Below are 13,936 nucleotides of genomic sequence, written 5' to 3' on the forward strand. Positions count from 1 at the left end.
AAATAAGTGCAATTAAAACTGGTGAAGCTGACAATGGCACTATACATCTTTGGGACTGGAGAACTGGCTACAATTTCCAGAGTTCATGCAGCAGTGCAGCCTGGGTCTTTGGACAGTGAGTCAGGAATATTTGCTTGTGCTTTTGATCAGTCTGAAAGTCGGTTATTAACAGCTGAAGCTGATAAAACCATTAAAGTGTACAGAGAGGATGATACAGCGAAAGAAGAAACTCATCCAGTCAGCTGGAAGCCAGAAATTATCAAGAGAAAGAGATTTTAATGTGGCGTTGTCTTCATGGTGGTTCCAGTTTTTTTTTTTTTTTTTTTTTTTTTTTTTTTGTGGTATGCGGGCCTCCCCCATTGCGGAGCACAGGCTCCGGACGCGCAGGCCCAGCGGCCATGGCCCACGGGCCCAGCCGCTCCGCGGCATGTGGGATCCTCCCAGACCGGGGCGCAAACCCGGTTCCCCTGCACTGGCAGGCGGACGCGCAACCACTGCGCCACCTGGGAAGCCCCCAGTTTTGTTTTTTGTTTCTTTTTTAGCTTGGTGTTGATGAGAATATCCAGTCATTTGTGCTCTGGCTAGGAATATAAAGCAAAAACTCACATGCTTGAATCATTGCTTTTTCATATTTTACAATGAACTGTCCTTTCCCCATGTTTTTATTTATAAAATAAACAGTTTGAGATCCTAGGAGGTAAGATGCAGATATCAAGCATATGTGGGTTTGTTGAACATTACTATCCTAAAGATAGAATGATTTATCACTTTTATTAAAACACACTTTTTTTTTTTAACTTACAGAACTGCTTACTGTAGTAGTACATGTTTTGAGGGGAGCAGTCTTTCTTTTTAATCCTTTAAAAACTGGTATCTGTGACTGATAACTTGGGATTAAAGGATTTGAAGCGTTAAAAAAAAAAAAAAAAAAAAACTGGTGAGATCTGAGTTCCATGGACTGTAATGTCAATTTCCTGGTTTCGATATTGTACTAGTTTCATAAGATGTTACCACTAGGGGAAACTGGGTGAAATCAAAACACTACATCTGTATACTTTAAGCAAAAAGCTCCATAACCGCCTGACTCATTTCATTATATACACATGTGTAATATTAATTATCTCTGATCAAAAACCGCAGTGTCATTTCCTTAGACACCAAGATTTATAAAACAATCAATCATGCCAGATAAAAACAGACACCTTCACTTACAATAACTAATGCTAATCAGAACGCCCTTCGGAGCAACACCTGGCCCAGGAGTCACGTGAACCAGCTTTCTCAAATAAGTTTGATAACGACTATCATAAGGGCATGACTAACTTGCCACGGAATCTGAATGGCCATAGGTTTACTCTGAGACACAAACATTCCTGGGTAGAAGGACTGGACTAATAAGCAGTTTTAATGAAGCTTTAAAAGCCAGTTTGGAGAAAATTTAAGAATAGGGTACACATCCTTTTAATTAAACCATTTGTCAGAAATCATGTTTTGTCAATTCAAAGAAAGTCTATTTTATGTCACTACAGTTTTAAAGACAGGAATTATTTTTATATTAAAAAACAATTTAAAAATTAAAAAAAAACAACACTGTATCTGTCCCCAGAGTTTTCAATGGTAATTTATATAATTACTTTACTTGAAACTTTTATTTGGTAGTCCAAAGTAAACTTAGTCTTTAGTTAATAAACACCTATTCTCTATCATATTTAGAACTGCCAGAGCTACGAAAGGCCCAAGGTACAGTGATCCATCATCTATCTTCCATTGATAACTGCTAGGAAGAACCTAATACCTGGTACTCACCAGGAAAAAAGAACACTCCTTTGAAAATAAATTTAGTAAAACAACTTGATTGCTTTCTTATTAGAAGCTAGCCTGTATAGAATATCTAAAGATTTTTGATTCTAAGGAAGGAAAAGCTCTACATGATTAAGCAAACCAGAAATAATAATATAAATCCATTCAAAAAGAAAAGCCAGTTTAAAGTACATGTAACATACCTTTTGATAAGGTCTCTTAGGTGATAGGCTGGAATTGCGGCATTCACCACTGCTTTACTGGCAAATATGTGATCAATAATAGCAGAACTGTTTGCCTAAAAAGACGGAGAAAAGTCTTCCTTTGGTTATTCAATTCAGTCTGTATTTACTGAGTACTGGACACATAGCACTGAACGGTTTGGTAAATTAAATGCAACAGAAAACACTCTCTTCTGAGAGCTTACAATCTTAATGAAGGAGATTGGTACATTATTATAAAACTTCTAGAGATGAGGAACATTTTTTCTCCATTCTCAGTACCTGACACTCTATGAACACTTACTAGATGAATGAATAAAGAAACAAATACCAAAGCAACCACACAGAAATGCAGTTTAATGCAAAATGAGAAAGTAAATGTGTGCTAGGTAAGTCAGAGTGTCTTCATGAGTCTTCAGTTGGTTTTCAGACAGAAATAAACTATCAAAGAGAAACCAGGACAGTATTTAAAAATTGCATCTGTCACATTATTCATACCTTAAATCCTTGTGGAACATAACATTTTCTCCCTGAGTACTGTGGAAGTGTGTACGTGAATAAAAAGACCCGAGATCATCATCATCACCTAATACCACAGGCCACACGCTATGCTAGGAACTAGATATCATCTCTTTTTCAACCTCAACACCGTTATCCTCATTTTACAGAAAGTAAACCATAGCTTGGTAAACCTAAATAAATAACTTAGAGGTGGGGGAAGATATAAACCCTAGAGGTTTAACTTCAGAGCCTATGCTCATACTCGGCAATTTTGCCTCTACAGAAAGTGATAAAATACAGAATAACGATGCTTATATCTAGGAGACAAATAATGGGGATTGCTTTAGTACACATCATGCCTCTAAATTTCACCAAAAAAATGCCCAAATGTGATCTAGTTCTGATTGGCTCTGGCTCAAGAAGAAATAGTCCAAAGAGCTCAAAGTTAGTCAAAGCTAAATGTAGACAATGGATCCGTTTATCTATATTAGCACTAGAGAAAGAACAATGGACTGTTTGGGGTACTAATGATAAAGAATGATACTGGTTTTACTCACATGGCAGTACTTTTTTTGCCAAAAGTAAGCATTAGGTACACCCACTAGGCTATTAAAGTATTCCTTCCAAGAACTGCTTCACCAGGTATAGATGACTAGGGGTTTAAAAGAAATAAAACTCTGTATGGTATAATGGCCACACACTATGCATTAGATGCTCAAAAAAATACTTGTTTAATATCAAAACCAATAATAATTCCCAAACATTGTACTGTTTATCAAACCTCTAACCTAAAGGATACTGATATCATCACAACATTAAAGCCCCAATATGTTGGAAAACATAATGCAGTTAATTCCTAACTCATGAATATGTGAAAGGTTAATTCCTATGTCAGAGGTTTGGAACTTAGAACCCATGTTCCCAAAGAAACAATGTTATTAGCAGCACTTTCTCAGGATAGTTCACATATAGATTACAAATAAACACGAAGCAGAGTGGAACTGTGGACAGAACACTGAACTTCTGAGTAGGAGGGACAGAATCGGGGGCCCAGGTCTAGAACATCCAGTTGTACTATCTGGAGCTAGTGGTTTTACATATCTGTGCCTCCAAGTTTTCATTTGTAAAAGAATAATCAATATCCATTCTAACAATCCTCATAGAATAGTACTGTATTAGTAATATTTTAGAATATAATACTACATTACTAAACAAATCACTTTTGCTTCTTTGGGGAAATGCATTCATTCAAGCACTTACGACACGCCAGGCCTCAGCTAAAAACAGTGAGTATGCAATGCTCACTAGCACACCTGTAGCTACGGGAGTGAGGAATGGCATCGAAGGTAACATGAATGCAGTAAGAGGAATGTGGAGGAGATGAAGCAATCAGTGTCCTCAAAGAGAATCACTATAAACTGAGTACTCTTACATTGGGATTAAGGGCCCCAAAGCAAAACAGTGGTGCAGTTTACCTTCCATTCCTGAGATCTGACTGTGTGTTTCAGTTTCATTCCTGAGAACATTTCCAGTAAAATGATTCCTAGGCTCCACAGATCAACAGCTGAGGTACATTCTGTATCACTCTGCAGGCCAGCCTGGGCCAAGCAATTCTGCAGTTCTGCTTCCGGAGCCCGATACCCGTCTGTCTGAATGTACTTTACATCCTAAAGAAGATGAGTAAATATTGTAACCAATCAAAAACTGTCCACTTTCCATCCAACCAGTGTATTTACCTCTCTGAAAGTGCAATGAGCCACTGCCAAACTGAATGTCAAAATTTTGAGTCCTTGGCTACCACAATGCTTTGGTTCATTAACTGGGTAGTTCTCAAAGGCAAGCTGTACACTTTCCATACAACTGCTCATTTCTTTAGATATTCTCTTGCCTATCAGACACTGCTGATAAATAAGGACACTCTGCAAAGAGCTGATAAACCATGGCGAATGGAGCATTTGCCAGAACTGTCACATGAGTTCTGCCATTAGACAGAGTCCCAACATTGAAGACACCAGTAATAGTAATTCAGCAATTAACCAAATGCTCAAAGAAAAAAAAGCCTTCTATGTACGTAAAGTACTTTTAATAATTCCACAGCCCTCTTGTACTAGTTCCCCCTACATGACCGAAACATATAACCCTTTTTAATGATTATGGCAATGAAATTCTTTTTATTTGCTTCATCCCCAGGCACTTCAGTATTTTACCTAGAAATATCTCTTAAGTCTCTACTAAATTACCTCTGTTATTTAAAAATATTTTGTTCAGACCATTGAGGGGGTGGGGAGAGAAAGTGTGTTTTACCTGATTGCCTTCTTTGAAGCTAAGTCCAAAGTCAATGAGTTTAAAACATTCATTCTCGGCACTCCACAATATATTACGTGGTTTGAGGTCTGCATGGACATAACCCTCATGATGAAGAAAAGCAAGGGCCTCTAGAACATCTCTGGCACAATGCTGTATCATCCACATGGAACAACCCTGGTGACTGGAATATAAAAGCAATTCCGAAACACTGACATCCAGGAGTTCAAGCAACAGACAGCGTGATGGCACATTTGGAGAGAAGTGGATTGTAAAGACTCCATATAAAGTCACTAGAAAAAGAAACGAATTATAATACTTTAAAAACCAGACTCCGAGTAAGTGACCATTAAAGTAGATAGAAATTTGGGGTAGTCTAGATAAGGATAACTTTGATGAGCAAGGAAGCCACTGTAATTTATCTTTCCCTTGAGTAAGATTTTTGGGCAACTGGGTTACTTTATTTTAATAAAATGAGACGACCTTCAACAGCGAATTACTATTCAAAGATATTAAACATGGCACAATAATTCAAATTGTGTTTCCCAAGCATTCAGGGATGGGTGAATAGGCACTTAGGGTGCCAAGCAAAAATGATCAAAAGAAAAATCCAAATACTAAGTACTCTACGGCAAATGTCACAACATACAAAATCAAAATTGAAGATTGTTTCTTGATCCAAAATAGCACTCTATAATCTAAATATTAAAAGGAGAGACTGAGACTTTCAAGATGACATTTTAACCTAATCTTGTAGAGATTCAACAACTCCTTAGGCCTGCAAAAAATTTCCGTCTTAAATACTCGGGTTATATACACCATTTAGCAACCCTTAAAAAATAAAATAAAATAAAATAAAAAGCAACACTAGTGTTAAGAAATTCTTCTCCAAATGGTAATATTAAAAAGGTCACCTTCAAATTAAATATGGATCATGCTTGCCAGGAAATAAGACATTTCTTTATTAACCAAAGCCGTTACTAATTATAAGCTCTCTGTTGGTATAGTAACAATGAAAACTGTTTTCATATATCAAACATCAGTAACCATTACATATCTTACATTCCGAATATCTGAATCATGAAACATGGTCTTACCTGGGTAAAAGTATAAAGTGCATATGTATAATTTTCACACTTCCATAAGGACTACTATGTAAAATTTGGGAGTCATTTCTTCCAAATCCATACTAAACATTTATCAAGTAACACCTATACGGGTTATTAGCAATGACGTCACAAGTACTAGAAATATTTCCCATTTTTCACTGGTGTGAAAAGATTAAAACATTTCCGTATAAGACATGACAATCTAGTAAAGATATGCCTCCTTTCACTAGAGAAGTTAATTCTCTGTGCTAATAGGTGCGGCATTCTCCAACGAGAACTGAATCAAAACAGAATTTATTGAGCATCTACTACGGGCAAAGCAGACCACCAACTCCACCGTATTGCAGAGTGAAAGGGGGACGGGAAAGGGCCCTGGACCGGGTGATAAGGACAGGGCCAGACCCACTCATCCAGCCTAGAAGACGGAACGCCGGGCTGCAAGAGGGAGTGCATGCCTGGACTGGGACCTGGGCAAGGCGAGAAGGGAGACAGCGGCTATTACCGATGTTCCTGTGACCCTGCAACTGCTCCAGCGCCGCCCTCTCTTTGCGGAAACCGTACTCAGCGGCCGAGGCCGCAGCCCCGGTGGTGCCCGGCGGTAAGAACTGCTTCAGAGCGCCGGGGGGCGAGCCGGGTGTGCCGCAGCAGCGCACACGATACACCGAGGCCGAGGAGCCGCTACCCAGGCGGCTCTGTACCTGCCACAGCCGCCCGAAGGCTTCCAGAAACCGCGGCGGCTCCGCGCCCCACGCGCAGCCGGATCCCGCCATCGGTGCGGACTGAGGGCGCTGACACGGAGCTGACGCGACGCCCAGGGCAGGCCGGCAGGACCCGCGGTCACATCCCCGCCCGCCGGACCAGCGGCTCCGCAGGGAGGGGCCTGCAGCCGCCTCACCGACTACCGGGACCTCGAGCCGCCATGACACCGGAAACCGTCGGCGCTGTGGGGGGGAGGGGGTGGGGTGGTCCCAGAAGCCGGAAATGGAGGAAGAGCCAATCCTGCGGGCTGAAGGAGGCGGTCCCAGAAGGGGCGGGGTCTAGAGTTGATTAGAGGAATTAAGGTTTGGAGGAAGGGGTTGAGGTTGAGAGTTGTGAAGCTTTCTTGAGTTCTCACTGTTCCAGGCCCAACATAAACCTATTTCACACACGTCACCTGAAATTAAAACTGCTCCTTTTTCTTGTTGAGGCACCTCACCTCAGCACTGGGAACCTAGGAAAATAAAACCCCGCCTACATTTCTCATAGCCGGGATCCCAGAGGAAATACCCCAGTTACAAAGGAAAGGGTTTAACACCACTTCCACACCTATGGTCACTAGTGGCTATAATTCTGGACGCCCAGGCCTCTGTGCTCCTCCTAGTCTACTTTGCCTGTGGCTGCCTCAACAAAAAGCATCCAGTCCCAGGCAAGTCTTCAGATGACTGTAGCTCTGGCTGAAATCCTGACTGCAAACTCTTGAGAGACAGACCCCTAAACTAGAACCACCTATCTAAGCCACTTCTGAATTCAATCCTGCAGAAATTATGACAACAAATGTTTATTATTGTTTTAAGTTGCTAAGTTGTGGAGTAATTTATAATGTAGCAGTGAAAAAACTATAAACTAGAAAGGAATAAATTAATTAATGTCTGCAAAATTTAACATTGTTGAAAAATTGCTTTGTAGACTAGTTGTATACATTTATGCTCTAATTAGTAGTCAGAGTGTGTGACTTACCATACCCATATCATTATAAAGTATTATGATAAAAATTTTTTCTTTTTAATTTTATAAGTAATAAATGATATTTTGATATAGTTTTTATTTTTTGTTGTTAGTAGTGTACATCTTTTTCATACTTTTATTAGATATTTTAATTTTCTCTTCTGTAAATTTTCTTGCAAGATCATTTTGTAGATTTCCTTTTTCCCTTTACTTTCCTTACTCCTATTGTCTTTCTGATTAGATCCTTTTCTTTCCACTTGGCTGGTACACACCAGGAAATACCAGATGCTCACTTGGAATTGCAGGCTCTAACTGTAAGGAATCTACTGTCCCTCTCTAACCTGTTCTTTCTTCTCTCCTGAACAATATCTCTTTGCAGTGTGCTATGGATTGAATGTCTGTGTGCCCCCAAATTCATATGTTGAAACCCCAATCATCAATGTGATAGTATTTGGAGATAAGGACTTTGAGAGGTAATTAAGTCATGAGGGCACCCTCATGATAGGATTAGTGCCCTCATAAGAAGAGATACAAGAGAGCTTGCTTTCTCTTTCTGCTCTCCATTGTGTGAGGGTGCAAAAGAATTTGGCAGTTTATAAAGCAAGAAGAGGGCCTTCACTAAGAACCTGACTATGCTGGCACCCTGATCTCAGACTTCCAGCCCCCAGAATCATAAGAAATAAATTGTTGTTTAAGCCACCCAGTCTGTGGTTATTTGTTATAGCAGCTTGAACTGACTAAGGCACAATGATTATCATAAACTTTGGCCACTTGAGGATTCCTATAATAGAACCCATTTCTTCCTAGTATTTCAAGAGACTTTGTTCTCATTTCCTTGTTCTACACCCTGAAGTAAGTGGACCAATTGGTGGTCTGTCATGACATTTCCCACCTTTTCAATTCCCACATCCCCGTCAATGTCAGAAGCAGCTTTAGAAGGAGGCTGAGCCAGGCCCTCTGACTGGTCCTTTTTCTATAGGTCTAGAGACCAAGCCCTGGCTTCAGAGTCAGACCTGATTTCAATCTACCACTTACTGTCTATGTGTCCCTGAGTAAACTAGCCAAACTCTCTTAGACCTTGTTTCCTTGGCTAATTTTAAGATGGGATGAAATATCTGCTTTGTTATAACTAAATAAAACAACAAATGTCGATTATCTTGTGAAGTACCTGACACACAGTGGGCTCTCAGTAAGATTTGCTCTTTTCACTTACCTGTGCTTAGACTTAGAGTGCCCACTAGAACAAAATAGAACCTTCTCATCATCTCATCATGACTCCTCCTCAGTGGACTGCAAAGATGCTACAGATAACTGTGTTTCTTGACACTACTAAATATCTCCTCCAGGTATTCTGTCACCTTGTGGTATCTGAGGGACCTGAATCACACTTCTTTTCCTGTTCAAGTTTACTGCCCTTCAGATGGAGGAGGATAATGCGGTGCAGGATGCATCTTGCAGGCACTTTTGGGAAAGTCAGTGTGAGCCAGATATGACAGGGAATTCCATCACCTCCAAATATTTGAATTTGAAATCTTAATGGACTAGAGGCTACTGGTGACTCAAGAGATCTGGGAGGAACTTAAATTTAGAGGGTGCATTTGTTCCCTCTGTTACAATGGAGAAATTACAGCCTCTGAGGCCCTAGAGCCATGTCACAAAGCACTGCAGAAATAGCTTCCCAAACTCAGAGGAAAACGGAGATAGGGAGGCTTTTTTTCTCCAGGTTGTAAAACAGGTAGCTGAGAGGGACAACTGATTCACCCATCAGGTCTAATCCCAGGATCACTAGGATCACTGTCTTTGGCCAAATGGCACAAGAGAGCTAGGCAGGTCCATTGACCCTGGAGCTGCAGTAGCAGAGCCCAAGGAGAGGTAGAGTGACTTGGGGAGAAAAAGATTAACCTGTGATCAAAAGGGAGAAATTATGGAAACTAAACTTTATACAACACTTACTGTGAGCTGTTACATCATGAGGGATCTTTGATAAACAATAGCTCTTTATAGAAACTGTACAAAATTATTGTTTCCTGGGCTTCCCTGGTGGCACAGTGGTTGCGCGTCCGCCTGCCGATGCAGGGGAACCGGGTTCGCGCCCCGGTCTGGGAGGATCCCACATGCCGCGGAGCGGCTGGGCCCGTGAGCCATGGCCGCTGAGCCTGCGCGTCCGGAGCCTGTGCTCCGCAACGGGAGAGGCCACGGCAGAGGGAGGCCCGCATACCACAAAAAAAAAAAAAAAAAAAAAAAAAAAATTATTGTTTCCTATCTAGAACTCTATATTACCCTTTGAAGTTATCTTCTCAAAGGAAGCATGTCAAAACATAACAGGGATGGTTTTTTCTTCAAACTACTTTGGGATCAAAAGTCCAAAAGAATAAATTGAAGGGATATAAAAGGAGAGAAATCAACTCAGATATGCCTGTGGTGAGGTATGCCTTTTCCAACTCTCATTCTTGTCAGGATAGAACAAGGTACTATGCTTGAAAAGAGTATGGTATTATTATTATTTTCCTATAGAGATGAAGGCAGCAGAAGTGGAGAAGTCACAAACAGAAGATCATGTAAGTCTCCAACCAACTCTTGAATGAAAAATGGGTGCTTAATAATATAGGTGGGGGCTTCCCTGGTGGTGCAGTGGTTGAGAGTCCACCTGCCGACGCAGGGGACACGGGTTCGTGTCCCGGTCCAGGAGGATCCCACATGCCGCGGAGCAGCTGGGCCCGTGAGCCATGGTCGCTGAGCCTGTGCGTCCGGAGCCTGTGCTCCGCAACGGGAGAGGCCACGACAGTGAGAGGCCCGCGTACAGCCAAAAAAAAAAAAAAAATATATATATATATATATATAGGTGGGTCTAAATAGTAGAAACACTTATTACTCAAGCATTAATGAAAATCAGTCTAGTCTTGGACTTAACATCAAGAGAGATAGAATATTCTAGAGAGAGGATTATGGGGCCCAAATCCAGAAAGGTAGAAAAACCTGATAGCTTGAAACCATTTATTCATTTATTCCTGACTTCAATAAAAATTTATAAAGAACTACTATAATTCCCTGGACAAAGAACTCAGAGTCTGGTGAGGGAGACAGACAAGTTTAACAAGGAAAAAAAAAAAAAGCACAAGTGAAGAACTATGCTTAGAGCACAAGGAAAAGTTCATTATTTGAGATTGGAGAAAGTTAAGATAATGATTGAGGGAAAGTGATCTGATGAACTGAAAAATGCTGATGACCCCAAGCTTTACCATTAAGGTGGTATGGTATCATCATCCCAAGAGGGAAGGGAAAAGAAGTCAAAGTTGGAAGAGAAAATAACTTCAATGAGACGTGTATTGAAAAGGAGGGTCGATTTAAATGGAATGGTATATAGATGTCCCTCGGTATCCACCGGGGGGCGGAGGAATTGGTTCTAAGACCCCAGCTGATACCAAATTCATGGATGCTCAAGTCCCTTATATAAAATCCTGTAACCCAGAGGACCTCCCGTATCCACGGGTTCCACATCCGCAGATTCAACCAACCCCAGAGAAGACTGAAAATCATGAATGTGAAACCATGAATATGGAGGGCAGAGTGTTTATCTATATTCAAGATCTTGATTTCTTGATACACTATCTCTTGATTTGAAACTGGCTTTTAGAAAATATTTAGCAGGCAGTTCTGCACTGTATACACTATTGAGGAAAAGGCTAGGTAAGGGGAGGGGGTATGCCTCAATGTCACTCTTGTCAACTGGCCCCAGCAACTATTTGTCCTGAAAATTTTGACTGGGGAATGCCAAGTCAACACTTTAGTAATATCTCAAGCTTAATATATTTAAAACTCTACTCCTGATCTTTCTCCCCAGTCAGCCCCCAAACCCTGGCCTCATCCTTTGACTCTTATCTTTCTACCATCTTCAAAATATACTCAACGACTTTTTTTTTTAACCATCTCCCAGCTACCAGCCTGGTCTAAGCCTCCATCACCTCTTGCCTAGATTATTGAAATAACCTCCTAACTGGTCTTTCTGCTCCCACTCTTGTCCTCCTACAGTCTCTTCTCAACACTCTCATGCCATTCACTTCACTCTCTTCCTTTCCTTTCTCTCCCAGGTCCAGCTCTTACAAAAGCCACTTTTGCAGACAGTGACGTTTAGGTGATGTGGACTTCTCAGCCTCTCTGCTCTGTTCTCCACCTTCTGGTGGGAGTGTTAATAAACAGTGAAAAGATAATCAGCCAAACCAAGGAAAATCAAAGGCCTTGATAATCCAGAAATTGCATAAACAGTTATATATAATTAAGAATTGTCTCTAGATTCAAAAGTGTTGTGTTTTGGGCTTCCCTGGTGGCGCAGTGGTTGAGAATCTGCCTGCTAATGCAGGGGACACGGGTTCGAGCCCTGGTCTGGGAGGGTCCCACATGCCGCGGAGCAACTAGGCCCGTGAGCCACAACTACTGAGCCTGCGCGTCTGGAGCCTGTGCTCTGCAACAAGAGAGGCCGCAATAGTGAGAGGCCCGCGCACCGCGATGAAGAGTGGCCCCCGCTTGCCACAGCTAGAGAAAGCCCTCGCACAGAAATGAAGACCCAACACAGCAAAAATAAATTAATTAATAAAAATTTAAAAAATAGTGTTGTGTTTTTATTCCTGATCCTGAAATAATGAAAATCACAAAAGAGAGATATAAATTATCATTTGTCACTATTTTACTTAGTATAACAAACTGCCTTAATTACTAATTTGCACTGAGCTGCATAATTATTGCTTCAAGTACTAACAGTTTTCCTCTGAAATTTTAAGACGCTGCTTATGAATTATTATTCTGGTTCTTACAGCCTGAGCAAATTTCATTAAACTCTTTTTGTTTCATGGGTTCATGTGTGATATTAAGCTATTGATCCTTGCTATGCCCATATATGGGTACTATATATTTTAATGTTATATCTTTTAATACATTTCTATATCATATTTATTCTTTTGGAGAGAAATGGTTGCAGAGTGAGAGTTAGCAGTTTGAAGTTTTAGGTTTTTGTTTTGTTTTTTTTTTTTTTTTTAGTTATGCTGGATCTGTATTTTTTTTTAATTTTTTAAAATACCATGCATTTTCTTTCTTTTTCTTCTCCTTTATTTATTTACTTGTTTCATTTTATTTATTTTTGGCTATGTTGTGTCCCCACTGCTGCGTGCGGGCCCCCTTCTCACTGCGGTGGCCTCTCTTGTTGCAGAGCACGGGCTCCAGGTGCACGGGTCTCAGCAGTTGTGGCATGCGGGCTCAGCAGTTGTGGCTCGCAGACTCCAGAGCGCAGGCTCAGCAGCCGCGGTGCACAGGCTCAAGCGGCATGTGGGATCTTCCCGGACCAGGGCTCGAACCCGTGTCACCTGCACTGGCAGGCGGACCCTCAACCACTGCACCACTAGGGAAGCCCTGGATCTGTATTATAATATAGAACAAATTGATGATATTTTGACAAAGAAAGCTAATTGGTGTCCAGTGGAAAAAGATTGGTTTGTATTCTACCTACACCCATCCCAAGCCTAATGAGGAAGAGCGACAATCCTTAATTGTGATAAGGATGAGTGAAGGACGAGGAGAACATTTTCCTTTTCCCCAAAGCAGATCTTGCTCCTCTCTTACTAAAGCGTTCAACCTCTCTTCACATGGTAGCAGGGCAATTCCAAGCTCTGACCCTCAGCCCATTACATAGGGTGTTAACAGAGCCTACCTTAAAAAGTCAAAAAGGTAGGGATTTCCCTGGTGGTCCAGTGGTTAAGACTCCACGCTCCCAATGCAGGGGACCTGGGTTTGATCCCTGGTCGGGGAACTAGATCCCACATGCTGCAACTAAAATATCCCACATGCTGCAACTAAAGATCCCACATGCCGCCACTAAGACCCAAGCAGCCAAATAAATAAATATTTTTTTTAAAAAGTCAGAAAGGTAAAGGCACTAAACTTTTCTAGTTGGAGGATGTGGGGTTGGGGGAAGTGTGGGGTTAGCAAATTCTTAAAGAGAAAAGTCCATAAATTAGCAAATGAAATTTCTCAAGAAGAACGTGTCTCTAATATATTCAGCAATCATCATCTAAAATCTCTGCCCTGCAAGCATTTAGCAGGCCTCAGCAGAACTGATAGTCAGGTACTACCATTTCTTTGTAGATGACGTATTAAGATATCCATGGTGATGGTTGAAAGCCTAGGCTCTGGAGTTGTACTGTCTGGCTTCTAACCCTGGATTCACCGCTTTGCCGTCATGTGTGTGATCTTGGTCAAGTGACTTCTCCTAACTAAACTTCCAGTCTTTCAACAGTAAAACATGATTGA

At 41.1% G+C, this 13,936-nt stretch overlaps 1 protein-coding gene across 5 annotated transcripts in view; it reads right to left on the bottom strand.

Annotated features, from left to right (window-relative positions):
* The window catches only part of UHMK1 (U2AF homology motif kinase 1), a 103,901-nt gene extending 97,028 nt beyond the window's left edge, over positions 1 to 6,873 (bottom strand). For 2 of the 5 annotated variants that reach the window (XM_028488713.2, XM_028488712.2), the window contains exons 1-4: positions 6,438 to 6,867; positions 4,827 to 5,119; positions 3,998 to 4,189; positions 2,004 to 2,098 (exon numbers count right to left, since the gene is read on the bottom strand). In XM_028488713.2, coding sequence (XP_028344514.1) covers positions 2,004 to 2,098; positions 3,998 to 4,189; positions 4,827 to 5,119; positions 6,438 to 6,705 — 848 coding nt within the window. In that variant the 5' untranslated portion in view covers positions 6,706 to 6,867. Of the gene's footprint in view, positions 1 to 2,003; positions 2,099 to 3,997; positions 4,190 to 4,826; positions 5,120 to 6,437 lie in introns of all 5 variants that reach the window. The other 3 variants (XR_003679470.2, XM_028488711.2, XM_007109771.4) reach the window with 3 other exon arrangements.
* Between the last annotated feature and the right edge of the window lie 7,063 nt (positions 6,874 to 13,936).

This window comes from Physeter macrocephalus, chromosome 4 (assembly GCF_002837175.3).
Source record: "Physeter macrocephalus isolate SW-GA chromosome 4, ASM283717v5, whole genome shotgun sequence".
Classification (NCBI taxonomy): domain Eukaryota; kingdom Metazoa; phylum Chordata; class Mammalia; order Artiodactyla; family Physeteridae; genus Physeter; species Physeter macrocephalus.